This window comes from Protopterus annectens, chromosome 2.part1 (assembly GCF_019279795.1).
Source record: "Protopterus annectens isolate FY-2018-M chromosome 2.part1, PAN1.0, whole genome shotgun sequence".
Lineage (NCBI taxonomy): Eukaryota > Metazoa > Chordata > Ceratodontiformes > Protopteridae > Protopterus > Protopterus annectens.
In genome coordinates this window covers 904,496,660-904,518,582 of record NC_056729.1, presented here as the reverse complement: position 1 = coordinate 904,518,582, position 21,923 = coordinate 904,496,660, and the positions used below count along the sequence as shown (strand labels likewise).

The 21,923-nt window shown below is 39.1% G+C and overlaps 2 protein-coding genes across 9 annotated transcripts in view; both read right to left on the bottom strand.

Moving 5' to 3' along the window:
- TENM3 (teneurin transmembrane protein 3) overlaps nucleotides 1-21,923 on the bottom strand; it is a 3,803,041-nt gene that overhangs the window by 3,188,501 nt on the left and 592,617 nt on the right. The window lies entirely within an intron of this gene.
- The window catches only part of LOC122794917 (proteoglycan 4-like), a 187,560-nt gene continuing 176,951 nt past the window's right edge, over nucleotides 11,315-21,923 (bottom strand). Inside the window, exon 3 of the mRNA XM_044063510.1 lies at nucleotides 11,315-12,074. Coding sequence (XP_043919445.1) covers nucleotides 11,315-12,074 — 760 coding nt within the window. The remainder of the gene's footprint in view (nucleotides 12,075-21,923) is intronic.

Below are 21,923 nucleotides of genomic sequence, written 5' to 3'. Positions count from 1 at the left end.
GCCTTGAGGCAACTCTCTCCTCTACCTTGACACAACACTTTGGTGAGCTCTCTGCTTGCTCTGTCTCTTGCTATTCCTGGACACGGCCACTAGGTGGCACCCCATCGATTAGAAAAACTAATTATTTACCTTATCCACACAGTACAACTTTGCCCCTTGTTATCCCCTAGTCTTAACCCCTCTATATTAATATACTGCACCCAACACTGCTAACTCACTTAGCTACCCTACAATTATATTATTCACCCCAAACCCACCATAGTCCTCCCTTTACATTACCCTATAATTCACTTTTACCCTGCAGGACACAGTGCTTCTCTCTCCTTCTCTGATTGTTTTACTGCCACTGGTCCCCTCTCTGGTCCCTACCCTTATACTTCCTCTGCCACACCTCCAATTCACTCACATCCTATCTCATTTCCTGCCTCACTCACACCTGCTAACTCTTTACTCCTATCTTTCGGCCACACCCCACTCTCCATACTCCTATCTAATTGCCACAACCCACTCTCCACCATCCTACTCCTCCAATTTCCAACCTTGCTAACCTCACCTCACTAAAAATATGCCTTTAAGCCTTAAACTACTTTATCTACTGCTACTCCTCAACATCCTTCTTTTAAACTATATTCTAACTTCCTACGAGTATTCTACACTTAGCAGGTCTCCTACTTTAACTAAACACACAACCTCTATCCTTCCTCTAGCAGAACAAACCTGTACTAATATCCTATCATACTGTCCCTACCTTCCCTCTCTTTCACAAATTACACCATAACAGGTTTCAAACCACTAGAAAGTTCTATCTAATGCCCTCCAAAACTCTAAAATATTTCCAATCTCACAAACACTTTTACTGTTACATGGGGACATCCACCCCAACCCTGGCCCCAACAATCCTCTCAACCTCTCCCTTTCTAACCAAACTGCTAACAACTTCAGTTCACCTTTCTCTTCTAACTCCCTTTCTATAGCACACCTAAATATTCGTAGTATCAACAATAAAATCACTCAACTCCATGCTCTAATTGACCTCTATGCATTTGATATCCTCTGTCTCACTGAAACATGGCTCAAACCAGGGACCAAAGACAACGAAATTACTCCTCCTGGTTATAGCACTTTAAGGCAAGATCGTCTTAACAAAAAGGGTGGGGGAGTGGCCTTACTATACAAATCCCAACTTCAAGTGGCCTTAATTGACTCCCTGCCTCCCTCCCCAGCCAATGCTGAAATACTCTGTAGCAAACTCCAAGTAAATAAGAGCAAAGCCATTTATATAATATGTTCCTATATCCCACCAGGCAATAACTTAAACACACTTGAAAATATTCTTAGCTGGGTCTCCTGTACCTTTCCTCAAGAAACCATAATCTTAGGAGACTTTAATATTGATTGGAACTCCTGCATCTCTCCCAAACCTACCTTTCACCTCAATCTCTTTAACTTTCAACAAACCATAAACTCCCCCACTAGAATTCACAAATCAACCAATAAACAAGCCATCCTGGACTGGATGTTGATCAACAACAATCCCCTCTTATATGAAAGCGGAATACTCCCAGACAATATCAGCGACCATCTCCTCACCTACATCACTAAACAAAAAAAGAACAATCTCAAACAGCCTACTTATCGTACTGTACGTAACAAAAGAAACTTTAGCCTGCCTACTTTCCTTAATGAACTCAAAGAATGTAACTGGTCAGCTCTAAAACACCTCCCACTCGAGGAAGCAGTTGCCCATTTCAATAACACATTCCTACAAATTCTCCAACATCACCTCTCGCTTAATTAGAATAGGATCCAAAGCCCTTGGCTTTCCAAACAGACCAAACAAACAATGCTAGCTAGGAATAAACTATGGACAAAATGGAGAACCACTAAAGATCCAACTGACCATCAAAACTTCAAACACCTCAGAAATACTTCAAAAAAACTCACCTATCTTGATAAAAAAAATTATTACCTTCAATATCAACAAAACCAAAATCACAACCCCAAAAAATTCTGGTCAGGAATCAATAAACTGCTCCATCCAGGGAATACCAAAACACCTACACCAGCTATCTTAGCTCAGACCCCACCCAATATAATAGCCAATACTTTCAGTAACTTCTTCTCTGAAACTATCACCTCTCTTGCAAACACCATGACTCCCATCGCTTCCCTTCAAAAGACCTCTCCTCAAAATAACACCCCCACTCTTAAATTTAGTACAGTCTCCACAACCCACATACGTAAGTTACTCTCTAAACTCAAACCATGCACCCCGTCAGCCGACAAACTACCAGCTGAATATCTGCAACTAGCAGCAGCAGAACTAGCTTACCCAGTCTCCATCTTAATTAACAGAACAATAACCGAATCTACTATTCCACCCTGCTGGAAAGTCTCCCATATCATTCCACTGCATAAAGGAGGTAACACTAATGAACTTTCTAATTTCCGGCCTATAGCCTTACTATCTCCACTATCTAAAATTATGGAACGTTGTATACACCATCAACTCTTACAGCATCTCTTGCAAAACAGCCTACTCGTAGACTCCCAACATGGTTTTAGGCCCTATCATAGTACTTCCACTGCCCTTCTCTCCTTCACAGACATCATCAACAAAAATCGCAATAATAACCTTTTCTCCTCTGCCTTATTTCTGGACCTCTCAAAAGCCTTTGATATGGTCAACCATCAACTTCTCCTGAAAACTTTGAAATCTCTCTCTCTGGACTCTTTGGCCATACAGTGGTTTGACTCTTATTTGAAAGATAGAAAACAAGCAGTCCTCTGGGACAGCCATTTATCCTCTCAGCTCCCAATCACTATCGGTGTCCCTCAAGGATCCATCTTAGGGCCCCTCCTCTTCTCCATATTTATAAATAACCTGTCTACCTCGCTCCCGACATCCACCTGTATTCAGTATGCTGATGATTCTACTCTCATCTGTTCTTCTTTATCCCCAGAAGAACTTCACTCTTCCACCCAAAATGTCTTCTCAGCAGCGGAAAAATGGTTCCAACAAATCTGTCTCCTCCTTAATCCCAAAAAAACCAAATTATTACTTTTCACCCCAACTCTTAATTCTGCCCCTATCTCCTTTTCCATTGTGTCAGGCAATGGCACTATTATTAAACCAGATTGTTCCACTAAACTACTAGGCGTTACAATAGACAATCAACTAAACTTTGATTGTCACATTGATCTAACCATCAAGGCTGTTAATAAAAAGATAGGTGCCCTCTATAGACTCAAGCCCTTTCTTTCTGCAACCACCAGAGTGTCTCTTGCCCAAACTCATCTCATCTCTACACTATTGTATGCCTCTCCCTCATTCATCAACATTTCAAAAGCTAACCTTCAGAAACTTGCCACAGCCTACCATAGTATTGCCAGGTTTGCTACAGGTTCCCCATTCCGTACTCACCATTGTCTTAATCTCAAAAACCTTAACTGGCTTGAACTTCAAAATCTAATTCTCCTACATCAATTAGTCATCATTTATAAAATTCTCCATTACCCCTCTAATACACCCATACTAAATAACCTCATTACCCCATACAAAAATCTTACTTCCCTTCGCTCAGCCAGCAAACTTCTAGTAGCTACTCTCAAATCTCATAATAAAGCAGGTGACTCCTTATTTGCTAATGCTGTTGGCTCATACTGGAATAAACTTCCCATAGAACTGACCTCTTTAGGCTCATCACACCTTTTCAAAAAAAAAACTAAGAAACTATTTTCAATCCCACTGGTTATGTCCTTGCTCTAATCCTGACTGAACTCACCTAACAATCCCTCTCTACAGTCCGTGTCACTATCACTACTTCTATCACTCCAGCGTAGTGTACCTAGCATCCCACCTGCTCATTAATTTTTCCTATACTATCTATTTCTCTTATACTTGATATATCACTGCAACCTGTTTCTTCTCCCCATTTACTTAGCCTATAGGCTTATCACTTCTGTGCAAATCTCTATCCTAAAACTAGTGCCCCGGCACTACATGTTTTATCCTAATTTGTTATTAGTGTAAATACTTATAGACTCTTTATCTGTTATTGTTTTTCTCTCCTCCTTATTTTTTAGCAGTCCTACTATTGCAATTGTTATAGGATTACAATTCCTCACTACTGTTTAGTTCTTGTTAAACTTCCTCTGCATTGTTACTCTACTACAAGAAAATGTTCCTTTTTTTGCTTATATGTTTTTTCATATTTTTTGTTTATTGTAAGTTACTAGTACATAGTGGAGCTTTTCTCCTCGGGCCTCTGCTGAAAATGGACATGCATCCAGCCAGACTAGCCCGGTCAACAAATGTAAAATAAATAAAATAAAATAAATAAATAAACACATTGCCACAGTAGTCAGGAAATCCTTCTACATGGCACACCTCATCACAAAAGGGTTCTCATCCAGGAAAAAAGAGGTCATTGTTCCCCTCTACTTGACACTCATTAGACCCATTACAGAGTACAATGCCCCTTTTGGAATGTACTTCACAAGACATCTGCAGCAGCTGGAAAGGCCACAGAAATACCTAACAAAGAGGATTACTTGCCTTAAACAGATGCCCTACACTGATCGTCTCAAAAAACTCCAGCTTTACTCTGTAGCATATCACCTACTCCGAGGTGATCTCTGCCTAACATATAAAACTATGTCAAACCCAGAGCTGTTGGACATGCTACACCTATAGAAATCCCATTCCCTCTGAGCTACATGCTCTAGGGACTTAAACCTTGTCACCACAATAAACAGGACTTGCTGGAGGGATGGATTCCTGTCCCAGAGACTTCCTATACTCTGGAACAGGCTACCCATCTATGTCAAGCAAAGTTCTTCATTAGCACTCTTCAAGAAAAATCTCGATGAGTGGATGGGAAATAGGAAATACACCCCGGGGATCACTTCTGTGGCTCTGCTCGACAGGGGCACAGGAAATTAACTTTATTGGGTTGGCGTAAGTCAGGGAACTCTGTTGGCTAGGCTTACTTAGGCCCTTGGGCCGATAGCCTAGTACCAACCTATGAAACTATGAAGTCCCTCAAAAATGCTCATCTTCTCTTTTAAGGAGTATTTTGTTTTCAAACACCTTTATTGAATAATCACGTGTGACAGAGGCAAGTTTATATTCATGTAAATGTACTCAAACTATGTTAACATAACAAACATTATACTTCACATATACTGCTATATATCATATAACCTAAGCAATATTATATAAGTTATTCAATTCTTGCCTTTTTTTTAAAACAAGGAACATCTTGTCAAAGGAGTTGCTTCACAGACCAGGTATGCCAATTACTAAAGCACAGAGAGCTTTGCTGTGACATGAAAAATGACAGGTGAAGGTCCTTGATGGTGATGCCCTACTGGAAGTTTAAGACTGGCATAAATTTATTTCATGATATCACATGTTCAGAGATGGTCTTTAGCATGGACCTGAAGGACAAACAGAAGTCTATGCAAAGTATGGCACAAGTTTTAAGATAACAGAGGAAATGTCACTTGGTGATATCAGAAGGAGGCTGGGCAGCACAGCAGAAAGTACTCCCTAAAGTATAAGATGTAGGACCAGGAACTAAAAACACCCTTGGCCACTAATGCTCATTCCACAGTGTGCTTCACAAGGGGAGTGAAGTGGATGCCAGAATGCCACTGTTTCTGTAGCACAAGGTCTAAGTACAGTGACTTTAGATGACTCAGGTAGGCTGACACAGGTTTTATATTCTTTACGAAGATTGTGAGGAGATATGCATCCAGGTAAGGACGTTGGATTATAACATAAGACTGGGTGTGAGAGGGTGAGGAGGATCTGGCCCAACAACAAATGGATTGGCTTCTTTCTGCTAGATACCTACAGAAACATTTGATGCTTGCTTCAGGCAGGCTGGAGTTAGACAACCGTTACATTTGGGAATTGTGATCTACCACCTTGAAAGCTTTTGAGATATTTAATAGATGTATGGTGCTACTATAAGTACCTTTATCGAGTTTTGTTCCTGTGTGGTTTTAGACAAAAAAAGTAGAACAGTTTTAGGTCCATATGCTGGTTGGAAGACAGAGTGGGCAGAAGACAGTGTCTTACTGCTATTTAGGAGCATAATCAGCAGTGACTTTTGTGGTTGGCAACTACTGACAACTAGGGTTGCCAGCTGTCCGTTTTTTGACTGGACTGTCCGGTTTTCTGACAAATTGTCCGGTTACAAATTTCATTCAAAACCGGGCACATGAAGTCCGGGTTTTGAATGAGCCAAAATTTTTGTTTGACTCTTGTTGATAAAGTAAGGAAGAGTCTGTTGCTGCAGATGAAAGTGAGACATTTATCATGGACTAAGGGTAGTAGAGACATACCAGAGGGTAGCCTGCAGACCGGTGTTGGAGGGTGGAGGGATCTTGCTTACTGTCCATGCAAAGTTGTAAAAGCAAAAATAGGAGGGGCCTTTCATAGTAAAACTACACTTCCCAGAATACCATGTCCAGGCGTCATATTTCAATGCTTGATTCTGGTTGTCATATGACTTAGTTTGCAACAGAATGGCGGAAGTAGTAACAGAGGGTAAGCACTGTTTCAGCAGATGAATTTTATGTATTAGGCAGTAGTCAGTTAAAGCAAGAAATAATTTTGTAGTCTGTAAATATAATGCAGTGAGCGTTGTACATCTGCATGTATATTTTTTTGTAGTAACATGGTTTAATATAAGTACTGACTGAGACTTGCTTAGAGCAGGCTGAAAGTGTACGTTTGTACATGAGGTAAATGCAGTTAATACTTGTATAGTGTATAGATTCCGCTTATTGTGCTTGCTTCTCTATTTTGATTAAAAAGCAATTGCATTTTCGTAGTTGGTTTTAATATGTTCACATTATAGAGAACTGTCTGAAGTTGTGTCTCTGTATGTGTGTGGGTATGAATTACAAAATCAAAAAGGATGCATTATATGGGTAGTTAATATGTTATTCTGAGCATGTCGCTTCAATGATTTAGTTCATCGGAATGTTTCTACATGATGGAATCATGGAAATCGGGCTCATCCCAGAGTTTACAACCAAAAGTCTACACTGCAAATGTATTATTTAAATGTTATTAATGGCTACACATTTGCCATATATATTGATGGTGTGAACTGTTTATCTAAGTATCGCTTGCAGAAGAATCATGGCTTCATGAAGGTGGTCTAGAAATTGTTAACTTGGTTAGAAGAAAAGACATGCTTATTGGATAAGCGAGTTGCACGCTTGCTCATAACTCAATATTGTCACAGTAAAACTCAAAAGTTAAAACAAAGTTCAGCAATCATGGTACATTTATTTAGTTGTACTATTTACTCAGATAACAGCTAGAATACAGGTGTTGGTATTATCTTGAATCTTATGAAAAAAATAAAACATTTTTAAGTGCATTTTTAGTGATGCCTGGTTATGTCACTGTTAACTGCCATGCTACAAATCAGAAATTTTAATGAGGGAAAGGACAAACCTCTAAAGGCAAGGTAAGGACACCTGGGGGGTTATGATTTTGGTATACTTGAAAATGATTCTGTTTGTATTGTCTAAACGTTTTTTATATAATTGTCTGATATCACTGTGCTTAATTACCCATATTGATTTATGCTTGCACATGATGTGGCAGCATATATTATCACACTTAGTTTTGTGCTAACAATATATCACTTTTTTACATTCCTGCATATACTATGTCAGCTCCATTCTGCCATAGATCATTCTCACACTTGGCCATAAAGTAAATTGCAACAGTCCTGTAGCATACTTTGTTAACATCAACTGTTTTCCCCTGTACAATACTAAAAATGTGTCCACATGTCCAGCGTTCACTGTAAACTGAACAGAAGTCAAACAGCTTTCAAACAAATATCTCTAATTATAATAGTAACACTAACTCTATTGCTGTGGTGTAAACTAATTACCTTGGACAGCTACCCAGACACAATATTAATCGCCATATTCGGCAGTCATAATTATGTACTACAGTTTTGTTATAATAGTAGTATATGCCTTCCTCAGATGTACTCTTATGTTTCTTCCATTGTCGTATGAGCCATTAGCGAGCACATGCATGTGCTCACAAATGTCTACGCATATGTACAGCAGGTAATTTGGCATAGTGGAATACACCTTCATGGTGCATTATAATTAGTTTAAGGTCATATTGTGTGAGTAGAGCTCATATTTCATTTTGAACTAGTGATAAAAGTATACGCTCCTACTAACAATGTAGAAACTTAATAGAGATCATTTCACTGCATAAATAAATAAACCTGAAATGTATATGCAAATATTTTTACTGTGCTGGGGCACCCCTCCCCTGTTCATAGTAGCATCGTCCAAACCCATTAGCTTTTAGAGTAGGAACTTGTGAAGGCTTTGAAAGTCTTTGTAACCTATGGATCTTTTCTTGTTGCTGTTTGCTAAGGTGGGCATGCTTGTAACGGCATGGAGCCAGTGTATAAATCCATTTATTTATTTTTCCAGGAGCAGTTAAATTAGTGATTGCATATTAGCATAGCCAGAAAATAGGAGTGGGATATTAATAGTCCTGCTTGCTGTGTAGGGGAGACGCATCGCTGATGCATCATTGACACTGACTGTATAACAGACTGTGGATTTGTTGTGGTTCCAGTGCAGTGCGGCTTACAAAGATAAGCATAGTAAATCGTCTGAAAGCAGGTATCCAGAACAGAAAAAAGAGGGCCTTCCCATCAGCTGACATCACTGTGATGTCACAAAATGAGCGGAGCATAGGTGGGAGAGGGGTGGGAATGGGTGGAGTTATGGATGATGTGAGGGGCATGACCTTAGCCACAAAGAAAGCTGGCAACCCTACTGACAACGCATCGTTATTGCATTACATCTGTAGAAGGCACACCTTATAAAGGGATTATTATGGATATTTACCACACTTTTGAGTATGAAGGATTTTCTGGCTGACTTATGTTTGATTCTGAATACTGGATACTCCGTAGTAGTATCAGCATAAATTTTTAGGTAGCATAGGAGAGTTTATAAGTTGACAAGGGGACATTTTTAGCTTTGTTAAGAGGTTTTTTTATTAAATATCTAGTAATGGGGAATAGCTGTAGTTGTGATGGGGCTGGGATGGAAGGCTGTACTACTGAACTGCAATTACGAAATAGCATTGAAGTGTTGATGGAATTTGGTTGCAGTTTCAAAGCAAGTTGATGATGAAACCTGAAGGAGACTAACAAATTAATACTTTGCTGGAAGTGAATGTGCTATAGTAGTTTTTATTGTGAAGCATAATTGATTGAATTACAGATTTTTTGCAAGATATAATGGAAGCTTAGAATTTAGTTTGTTGGTATAATTCCCAGGTTTTGTCATGCTGAGTCAGTTATGACTGATCTAGGGCTAGTGTTGCATTTCACCTCCTTCTAGATGAATTATCCTATTGAGTTTATAATGCTTTGAAAGGTATTTGTGAAAATTTTTGACAATAGTCAAGTGACTGTAGCTGACAGGAGTTACGACTATAGGAGCTCAAGCGCCATCTTCTGGATTCTTAGTAGCTTACTGCCACCTGCCTGCTAATGTTTCTGCTTCAGATACAAGAAGAAAATGTAGTGTGCTAATAAGCAGGGCCTTGTGAGAATGTACGCCTGCATCCCAACACTATATATATATATATATATATATATATATATATATATATATATATATATATATATGTCCTCCCTGTGGTTGGGTGGGTATTCGAAAGACATGCGTAAATGGACGTGCCTTCGTTGAAGGTTGAACGTCGAGCTGGCACTTCATTTCATCGAATTGCAAAACATCGAGACCAAATCGTCAAAAACTCAAATATTAAAAATTCATAACATCGAATCTCAAATCATTGAAAACTATAAAGCAACTAGAAATAACATCCCACAGCGTTTTTACTATGTTTATGCAGGGGGGCAAGTCCCCCTGCACACCCACACCCCCTGTACATTAAATATACCAACTCCAAGGTCGCACTATAGTGGGGGAAAATGGTAATTTCCTAACCCCACTTTTGCAATTCGATGAAATGATAACTCGATGACATGAAGTGGAACCATATATATATATATATATATATATATATATATATATATATATATATATATAGATAGATATGTTGTTGTTGTTTGTCTTTCAGCTTTTCCCGGTTAGGGGTCGCCACAGCGGAACTCCGGTCCGCTAATGATTGGAAGTAGATTTTCATGAACGCCAAGGTGCCAGCTCGACATTCAACCTTGAACGATGGCACGTCCATTTACGCATGTCTTTCGAACACCCACCCAACCACATGGAGGATATATATATATATATATATATATATATATATATATATATATATATATATATATATATATATAAACATATGTGTGTAAATAGAGTTTGTGTGGGCATCATCCTCATGTTGGGGTGCATGGGTACATTCTCACAAAGCCCTGCTTATTAGTACACTACATTTTCTTCTTGTATCTGAAGCAGAAACATTAGCAGGCAGGTGGCAGTAAGCTACTAAGAATCCAGAAGATGACGATTTGGTGTCAATGTTTTGCAATTCGATGAAATGATAATTCGACGATATGAAGTAGAACCATATATGTATGTATATATATATGTATGTATATATATATATATATATATATATATATATATATATATATATGTGTGTGTGTGTGCCTATGTGTGTGTATCTCTATCCATCTATGTGTATACATAGCAATATCACAGTTTGTCAAATGCTAAATGCTGCCTTTCATTTGTGCTGCTATTTTCTATCAGTAGAAGCCTTTGTCAAGTGCTGAGCTCAGATATACCAAATGGCTTTGGTATTTGGGGCCGGAAAGCGTGTGTGTGCAAGTGTTTGCAGACTGAGGTTAGAGTGAGGTTAAGATAAGCAGACATTTTTAATGTTTTGTGAGTGTGTGTGTGTGTGTGTGTGTCTGTGTGTAATATATTGCATGTGTGTCCAAGTGTGCATTATAATTGCACTTTTAGGGAAAGCATGCCTCCTTAAAATCCTGAATTGCCTGGGAGGACTTATCTTTCAAACTGAAATACAGCATCAGCATTTACTGCCCCATTTGGCTACTTGTACTAATATTTGCAGTAAGCGGACATATGTTCTACGTGTAGATGATGCAGCCAATTACAGCATCTCTTCGTAGCATGTAATTTGTAAAATAATGGCCAGCAGATGATGTTAATCTTCCTCCTTTCTTGTTCTCCATCCTGCTTAACATGCGAGCGCACAGCTGAGATGCATACTGTCTTCTATTAGGTCCACTTAGACTGCATATTAAGCAGAGCTTGAAAAGGGACTAATGTTATATATAAGAGCACACTGTTCTGCTGCAGGATTAAAGAGGATTTCACTTGAGAGTGCCCAGGGAAGGAACAGAAGAAGAGCACACTTGTGCAGGGAGTGATCGATTGCAAGACTGGGGTCTGATGGAGCTGGATTGTGCAGGGAGTGATCGATTGTAAGACTGGGGTATGATGGAGCTGGATTGTGCAGGGAGTGATCGATTGTAAGACTGGGGTCTGATGGAGCTGGATTGTGCAGGGAGTGATCGATTGTAAGACTGGGGTCTGATGGAGCTGGATTGTGCAGGGAGTGATCGATTGTAAGACTGGGGTCTGATGGGGCTGGATTGTGCAGGGAGTGATCGATTGTAAGACTGGGGTCTGATGGAGCTGGATTGTGCAGGGAGTGATCGATTGCAAGACTGGGGTCTGATGGAGCTGGACTGTGCAGGGAGTGATCGATTGTAAGACTGGGGTCTGATGGAGCTGGATTGTGCAGGGAGTGATCGATTGTAAGACTGGGGTCTGATGGGGCTGGATTGTGCAGGGAGTGATGGATTGTAAGACTGGGGTCTGATGGAGCTGGATTGTGCAGGGAGTGATCGATTGCAAGACTGGGGTCTGATGGAGCTGGACTGTGCAGGGAGTGATCAATTGTAAGACTGGGGTCTGATGGAGCTGGATTGTGCAGGGAGTGATCGATTGTAAGACTGGGGTCTGATGGGGCTGGAGGATTGCTGGAATCATGTTGCCTGGAAAATTGTTTTGTCAAAGGACAATGGTTGTAGAATCATCACTCTCAGAGATTTGTCCGACTGAAAAGAGGATTGCTCTGTTACTGCTCCTCCTTGTTGCCATTTTTGTGGCAAATACGTTTTTTTTCCTGCCAAACCAAAGACCACCACTTATTATCTGAGTAAGTCTAGTGCAAACAGTGTTATGTTGTAACACTGCCCTGATTTTGATTCATATTTGGCTCCTGTGCTGGTGAAAATTTATTTATTTTTTTTTTTTGGTCATAAGTCACAGTCATTGAATAATGTAATAGAGTTCCCCATGGTTGTATGCATAATGAGCTCTGTCACATTATTCACTGTCTGTAGTCCAAAAAGATCGTTCTGCAGAAAGTACCTCATTTTTGATTTTGATTTGTTGGGAGTCTGCCTCTCACTGATGTTGGAGTCAGATACTGAGGACTCCATCAATTCCTCTGAAATGACAAGAATGTCCAGATTTTTTGTCTCATGTTTTGGTCTTTATTACAAAATTTGTGTTTTTCCGCTAAATAATTGAGGTGTGCAGTCATTAAATAGTGAGAGACGTTTGCATTTCAAATTTCATACCATTGAAAAAATGCATGCCACTGCAGACCCTGTTATTTTTTTAACTTATGACAGTAAACTAAATAGATCTGAAAGCTACCACAGAGAACTAATACCCTTGAGTTGTTAGTAAACTACTTTGTATGCCTAGAGTGCAGGGTTAGATTCCTTCCACCTTCATTAGTTACTTTGAGCAAATTACCTAACCACACACTGCTCCCTGGTCACCACTAAAAAGGGATCATTTTTTCAAGACAGTTTATCCAGTTAGCTGATAGGCAAAAAGAAAGATATTTCAAAATCAGCTCTTGACTTTGGGTCTCTGTCCCCCCCATTATTTTTGGCATTGTCCCTGATTCTTGCATCAAGAGGCCGAGAGACACAGTCAGTAACTGAGCATTAGAGTTTCAGCTTCTCTAGAACATGCAGCCAGTTACTTTGATGCTTTATTCATTAGTAAATATTGTCACTGAGGATTACACTCCCTCAGTCCAACAGAGTTTTGCACTTATTTTTCAGTATAAGAAAACAGCAACTTCACTGATGCCTACTTTTTTATTACCTGTCCTTGAATTTTATTTTCTCATCTGTAGATCATTGTCAATTATCAGACCTTAGAGGTACAACATTGATGCTGCATATTTTTAACATATTTCACGTTTGATTTTCTGCTGTGAGGATTGGTTACTGAGCCAGTAATCTGGCATTAGAGGTGGATAATTTTATTTTCAGGAACAGCAACCATTTTGTTAATCCCTCTTATTTTTATTCTGTCTGTCATAAAGGTTTTTGGTCCCTAAGAATTTAAGTCAGTCTGAAATTGGAATTAATTATTACTTTCTGTTCAGAAAATGCAGTAACAACATTAATGCCTCATGTCTGATTATGATGATTTATGTACTAATGAGCTGATTTGAATATGAATATGTTATGCTAATTAGTTTATCCTGATTGTCTCTGTTTTTAAAATCGTTTGTCAGTGATTCTCTCCTCTGGTGGCTGAGACATATAGAGAAAGAGTTTTTCGTAAGAGCAGGTGTAGAGCTAGGGTTAAGGGCAGGGTTACAAATAGCACTTATAAATAAGGGGGTTCAGAAAACAAACAAACAAATCAGTAATTTGGCTATACATGGTTTGCTGATTAATTTAGCTTTAGCACATCTGTTTGCATAAAATGATTTTAAAGGGTATACACCATGGCAAATATGGCATATATCTTGTATTCTATTGGTGTTGTAGCAATGAGTTGAAGTATATTACTATGTTCATGATGTATTTATTCATTTATTCACTGATCACAATCAACATCTGATGTGTAGACAATCAGTACAATAGCTTTAATTGGTCTTGTGTGTGAGTGTGTGTGCATCCAGGATGGTGTTACAATATGTTGCTTTTTGTCTGATAGTAACAACTGAAATATATTACTGTTGTCATTTATTTATTTGTTAATTTATCAGATTACAGTCAATAAGGTGGTTGTAATTGGTAGGTACTGAAACAGTCTGTGGAAGGAGGTGACTGATTTCTGTTGCTGACTGATCACAGTTAAAAAGCATTTGATCTGTCTTGAGCCAGTGTGTGTATGATAAACTATATGAATTTTTTTACAGTGAACCTATTTCTTTAAAATTTGTTTTCAGCCAGACAACTGAGGTATACACTGTCATAAAGTGGCTATAAGTTCCTTGTATGTCTAAAACTATGTCTCTATCTCAAAGTATTTCTGACATTTTCTGAAGAAAAAGGCTACTGCTGGAAGAAGAGTGCTAGCATGTTCAATGGTGTATGAGCAGTTATTGATGTAAATGTTTAGCCATACTCACTGTTGACCGGTATAACACAGCCGGCCCGTTCCAGCTAGCCTTGTCCACCCAGCTGCTTTCTGCAATGCCACCTGCTTTAAAGTCATCAGCTGGCACTGGGAATTGGAGTAGTAGATTTTTGCCTCTTACTAGAAAGCCTATAAATAATTGTGTACATGCCTATGTTCTTATCATTTGCACTGAGTTTGTGCTTCAGTGAAGTGCCTTCCCAGTCTGCTGATTTTTAAGCCATGTATGACTGTGATCTTAAGAAAAGTACACCTGCTATATGGTAAAGGGTGAGCGGTGCACAATCGGCAGTTGCCGATGGGTGTGTATTGCGGTACCAGCATTCAGAAAAGAATACCAATACTGTACTTACTATTAGTACTGAAGCTAAAATGTGTTTAGTGGCTATTTTAACTGTAGCAATACAGTTGCTGCAATATAGATTTGTAATTGCATCAAGTTGTTAACTAGAGCATTTTTTATTAGTTTGTTGTAAGAAGACCTTGATTTTTTTCATCTGTAACAGTTTTTTCCCCATTACTCCTCAACTTAGAGCTTAGTTGCAAAGACTGGGAATGGGCTATTTTCCTTAGGGTTGAGGAGCATGAGGTGAGAGGAAAGATGTTATTTGTTCTTCCATTTAAAGCTGATAGGTGCAAATCAGGTACCAGCAGTGGCTAAGAGATGAGCAAGCTATGGCTCTGGACCTATGCTCCATTTGACATAGACCAGTAAAGATCCATAATCTCTATCCAGATAGGAAAGGTGACAAAGTGACCATGAATTACACAAGTTGCTATTTCAATCCCTAACTAAGACCAGCAGCAAAAAGAAAGGTGCTGTAGCAGTTTAACAACCAAAAACAAAATAAATACAATTAAGACAAACAGAAGAAAATAGAAACAAGAACTTTTTTGGGATACAGCTGTTTAGATATGGATACCATTTAACTGTTTTGACTATCTGCCAAAGTATTTTGCATATTAAATGATTACAGAAAGACAAATATTACAGGTTTTAGGCAGAACGCTCAATATATTATTCTAATTTAGCTTGTCAAATGTAAAAAAAGAAAGAAGGAAAGAATAAATAAATAAATGTCACAACTTATTCCTGTAGACATTATGTCACCAGCTCCATTAGCAGTTAATATACAACTGATTTTCCCTACTGAGTCTTTTGTCTAATGGATCTGTTGAATATATAAAGGCACTTACTTCTTAACTGTCTAGCTGCTGAAATGGATTACATGTTACTGGCATACAATGCAAACTGGCTGCAGTTCTACTCCAGTTTAGTAACATGTAACTAACTATTTTAAAACAGAACCATTAACACCTCTTCTAACATTGCAATTACTCAATGACATTTATTATGCACAAATGTAAATTCCTACTTTAAAAACCTCAACTTCAAGGTAGCTTATTTGCTGAATACATTACAGTGTACCACAGAATAATCAATCAATCAGATCACAACAGAAGCAGACCAATTTGCTCCAGGGGCTGTTATTGCACACACCGCAACATAAAAAAAACTTGTGAACAATTTATTTTTTACACACAGCAAGAGGAAAAAAAATCTTTAATTAACAACTCTTGCTATATCTGCTTCTCTTTGAATACATTGCATTTGCTTTAGCACTCTGCTTACTTCTTTTCCAGAACCATCAATAGCCAGCACACAGGAATGGAATACTGGTTTATACAAATCATATGTACATTTTTTGCATATAAATGAAAACTACAGCCAACCATTATCTATGAAGCAGGTGAACAGACAATCCCTAGTGTACATATACAGAACTGATGCTTGCAATGTAATACTCACCCATCAATAGCCCTGAAGGAACTAAACTGGTTGGAACTTCCAGAACTGCTAACCTACTCTCATATCATTACAGCCCACAAACTTATCCATATAAGGACAAAGTACAAGGACAAAATGATTGACTTCAACAATTGGCTAAGCTTCTGGTGTCATTCTAAGGGGATCCAGTATCTGTCTGCCTGGGACGACATGGTCGACAGACCACGATGCTTTGCTAGAGATGGCCTGCACCTGGTGTCCCTGGGATTTTGGATACTGGCTAAGGCTCTTGCCACCCCAATAGTGCCTTTTTTAGGCAAGGTTCAAATGACAAATTCACCACCGTAACAGGAACAGGCAAACAAAAACAGAGGGTAATGCTACTCAATGCTAGAAGTCTAAATCTCAAAATGCACTTACTCGAGGCACTCCTTAAAATGGAGAACATCGATATCTGTGCAGTGACTGAGACCTGGTTCAAGACTCTAGAGAGCACCCCTGCATTATCAGGCTATAACTCATACAACACTTTTCAGCTATCTTACCTGGACAGAAACACCAAAGGTGGAGGTGTGTCCATATTCATTAAGGATATCCACACCTCCAGGCTAGTTGCGCAGAATAATGCATCCGAGGTTATCCAAGTGCCACTAGCTCTGGGCAAAACTGCAATCCAAATTGTAGCTTGCTACAGATCTCCCACCATGCCCCAGGATTCCAACTCCTCTTTTATTGATATACTGGAAAATATTAGGGTTCAACCAAACACCCTAATAATGGGCAATTTCAACTACCCCACCATTAACTGGGAAAACTACTCATGTACCAACTCCTTCACTCAACGCTTTCTGGAATTCATAAATTCCAATGCCCTGGATCAATTTATCCACACCCCCACCAGGGGCAACAATATCTTAGACCTAGTCATTACCAACATGAGTGACCGGTGTTCCACATCTGAAGTCAACTCCTTGTTGGTCAAATCCGACCATAAGCTAATCACCCTAGATATCCACATCCCTCCCCCCACCCACCATTAAGGAAACCATGATAAAAAATGTCTCCAAAGCCAACTTCATGCTTCTTAGGACAAAAGTGGTGAACTTCATGATACCCATGCAGATGGACAATACAGTTATGACTGCTGAATCCTACACAAATGCACTCTATAAGCACTTACACGATTGCATGGATCGTGCTATCCAAATCAGAACCAAGACGCTATGCTCCAAAAAAAGGAAGCCAATCTGGTGGTACACTGCCATAAACAAACTCTACAACAGAAGGAAGAAACTTTTGCAAAAGCGAGTAAAATCCCATGAATGGAGGAGCTCCCTGGTTAGCCTCAGTAAGAAGCTGAGATCCCTTATAAGATCCTCCAAAGCTAGCTACAAAAACAAAATCTCCACGGATTCTAAGGGCAATCACAAAGCATTCTATAGCTATGTATAACACCCATATCTGCTTTGAGTTACAGCACAATGGCATGAAAATTACAGAACCAACTGATATTGCTAACATCCTGGCAGATAGGTTCAGTGCTAACTTTACCCCCCTCTCACCCCCTAAAGGGCCCATATCTATACAGAAAGAAGGCAGAGTCCCTGTAATAACATCTATGCAGGTAAAATCTGCACTCTCTAAAACCAAAAACACAACATCCATGAGACTGGACAACATCCCAGTTTTACACGAACTTCAGAACGAACTGGCTCCCCACCTAAGCATCGTGTTCAATCATAGTCTCATGTCAGGCTTTGTGCCAACTGAATGTCACACAGCAACAGTTATCCCACTTCACAAAGGGGGAGCCATCACTGATCCTGGGAACTATCGCCCTATTAGTCTGACGAGCTTGGTCTGCAAGACCATGGAACATATCATCATGGAACTCATAAACAAAGACATTGGTAACCTCCAAACTCTCCAGCCCACCTAGTTTGGGTTTGTGAAAGGCAGATCATGCCTTCTGAACCTGATCAACTTCTTTGAGGCAGTCACCAAAGCCATAGACAATGATAAGGTGGTTCACACAGCCTATCTTGACCTCGCCAAGACTTCAACATCATCCCCCATTCTGGAATTATAGCTAAACTCACTAAACTAGATATAAATCCCTACATCACAAGATGGGTTGCCAACTGGATCACTAACAGAACCCACACTATAAAAGCTGCAGACTCCAAATCTGACTTCAAACCAGTGACAAGTAGAGTACCACAGGGTTCAGTCCGGGGACCTCTCCTGTTTGGTATCTACTTCTCTGAAGTACAGGCTAACACAGAAGGCCTCTGGCTAATGAAGTTCGCAGATGACTGCAAACTAGGAGCCATAGTCGAGTCCCCAAATGATGTGGACATCCTAGAGAAGGGCCTCATTGAGAAAGATGCCTGGTGTCAAAGCCATGGCCTCAAGTTCAATGTCAAAAAGTGCATTGTCATCTCCTTTGGTAAAAACTCTGTACCCATGAACTACCATGTAAACAGCAGTCTACTTAATGCTGAATGTTTGATAAGAGACCTTGGGACCCAGATGGATAGTAGTCTCTCCTTTGATAATCACATCACCACAGTAGTCAGGAAATCCTTCTATGTGGCACACCTCATCACAAAACGGTTCTCATCTAGGAAAAAAGAGGTCATTCTTCCCCTCTACTTGGCACTCATTAGACCTATTATAGAGTACAATGCCCCTTTTGGAATGTAGCTCACAAGACATCTGCAGCAGCTGAAAAGGCCACAGAAGCACCTCACAAAGAGGATTACTGGCCTCAAACAGATACCCTACACTGACCGTCTCAAAAAACTCCAGCTTTAGTCTGTAGCATATCACCTTCTCCGAGGAGATCTCTGCCTAACATATAAAGCTATGTTAAACCCAGAGCTGTTGGACATGCTACACCTAAAGAAATCCCAATCCCACCAAGCTACATGCTCTAGGGACCTAAGCCTTGTCACCACAATAAACAGTACATGCTGGAGGGATAGATTCCTGTCCCAGAGACTTCCTATACTCTGGACCAAGCTATCCATCTATGTCAACCAAAGTTCTTCATTAGCACTCTTCAAGAAAAATCTTTATGAGTGGATGGGAAATAGGAAATACACCCTTGGGATCACTTCTGTGGCTCTGCTCAACAGGGGCACAGGAAATTAACTTTCTTGGGTGGCGTAAGCCAGGGAACCTTGTTGGCTAGGGTTACTTAGGCCCTTGGGCCGATAGCCTAGTACCTACCTATGAACCAGACAGCTGCCCCTCTCCAAAAAAAACTACTGCAACCATACAATAGCAGCAGAACACTCCACTCCAATAACAAATCCATCCTAGCTATAAGTAAATCAAAATACTCTGTGAGGAAATTCAGTGTACTCTTACTCTGTTACAAAACTATGGACCACCATTCCAGTGCAGCTAAAACGTACAGAAAATGAAAGGTGCTATAAACGCCTACTAAAACAGCACCTACCACATTCCTGGCTCTGCTCCTGCTCTTCACCTGGTTATTGTCTAACAAAGTAACTTATTAACGTACTGTACCTTTGACAAAAGCATGCCTCACCCTTCCTAACTCATCATATATGGAACCCATCAGGATGAGCTTAGTACAAGTTCACTTTCTCTCCTACTGTACTTCTCTGTTGCTTTCCTCTCCTCTGTCCTAGTAGTTTATTTTCTCTCTCTGTTTTTCATTTTTACCTCCACTTTGTAACTACAAAACTAAATGAAAATTTAAATTTATTTAACTACAGAACTTAATGTAAATGCAAATGAATGTTTTTTCCATCTGTTTTACTGTTTTTTTTTTCTGGATATAGCACTTTCTATTACTGTTTACTTGCACCTTATGGGAATCCAAGACATAATACTAACTACAATGTAAAAAATGAAAGGTAATAAAAATGTGTACATATTGTGAACACTTGTAACTTATAAATATAAATATAATATTGAGGATCCCATCTGTCAGCTGCTGTTAAAAGAGCAGCAAAAGTAAAGTGACTTTAGAAGGAAGTGCTAGGATGCTGTTGGACAGCAGGGGGTTAAAATATAATAGAGAATTATTCCTATAGGTGACAGATCATAACCAAGGAGTCATTACTCAGAACTCATTAAGATGCTTCAAAATGAACAGCATGTGTTTGTGCGTGTGTGTGTGTGTGTGTGTGTGTGTGTGTGTGTGTGTGTGTGTGTGTGTGTGTGTGTGTGTATATATATATATATATATATATATATATATATATATATATGTGTGTGTGTGTGTGTGCGTGTGTGTGTGTGTGTGTGTGTGTGTATATATATATATATATATATATATATATATATATGTGTGTGTGTGTGTGTGTGTGTGTGTGTGTGTGTGTGTGAGACGGATAGGTAAGGAGGAGGATATATGAACTGAGGAAGTTTGGGGAGCTGAGGAAGAGAGAAAATTGTTGAATGAAAAGGAAACTGGCTGTATGGAAATCTCAAAATAATCAGTGAATGGTAGAATCCCAAAGTGGAGAGATGTGAGAAAACGAGAGGAGATTAAAGGATAAGTGAGAAGGTCACGAGAGTAAATGGAATTGAATTAAGGGCCACACTTCATATTGAAAAGTGTATTATACCATAAAAGGAAAACTTGCTAGATGTGGTTTGCTGATAAGCAACACATGATACATTAATAATCCTATAATTTCACTGCATATTTCTGCTGTATACTTGGAAGACAACAGATTATGAATGGTCATAAAAATGGCAGCGTATAAAATTTATTCATCTTTGAGAACTGCACATTAATTTTTGCATATGCTTGAAAAATGCTTTGTTAAACATGTTTGGAGAAATAGCAGGTTTCGGTGCTTTCATAAAAAAGCATGAATTCAGAGCTACATTGCTTTTCCGCATATCCCTTGCTCATTTATGTGGCACTGCTCAGTGACAGAGACAAAGAATATCTAAATGGCAGCATTCTTTTAAACTGAGCTTATACATAAAGATTTTGTGCAAACCGATAGTGACAATAACTGTAGTCATTATCTATTTTGTGAGTTTATGAGAAAAGCTTTTGAGGGAGATGATGGTTTCAGTAACTGTCTCGCTTCTAGAAGGCAAAACCAATAAACTTTCTGTAAAATAAAAATATCACTAGAATTCAGTGTTTTTTTGTAAAAATGTTAAAGATTTTCAAATCCTGTTGTCTTTAATTACTTATATCATCTAAACCTGAATCTGGAATTATTCTTTCAACAATTTGGTTGCTGCTGCTGGTTGTTTTGATGTATTGGTGCTTTTTTTCTTGCCATTTCATGTCAGATCTGCGGAATTGCATTTGTTGGTAAAAGTCTGCTTGCTATTGACTGGGCATTGTTTCTTTCTTGCATACTGATGGGATAAGGGTTGAAACTGTGCACCTGTGCAAGACCTGTTTAGTCTTTTTTTAGACAACTTCAAGAACATTCTTGGTCACTACTTATACATTGGATATTTATAAAAAGGTATCAAATGTTTGACCGGTGAAAGTTTTGCTCTGCCTATGAAATGGGTATTTAATTTTGCTTTTCTGAAAATGCAACTGTATACAAATTTCAGTTAGAGTTTTCAATGTTGTATCTTTTGAATTTTAAATTTTTTTTTATTTCCTTAAAACGTCATTCACTTTTTGAAGCATTTGAGG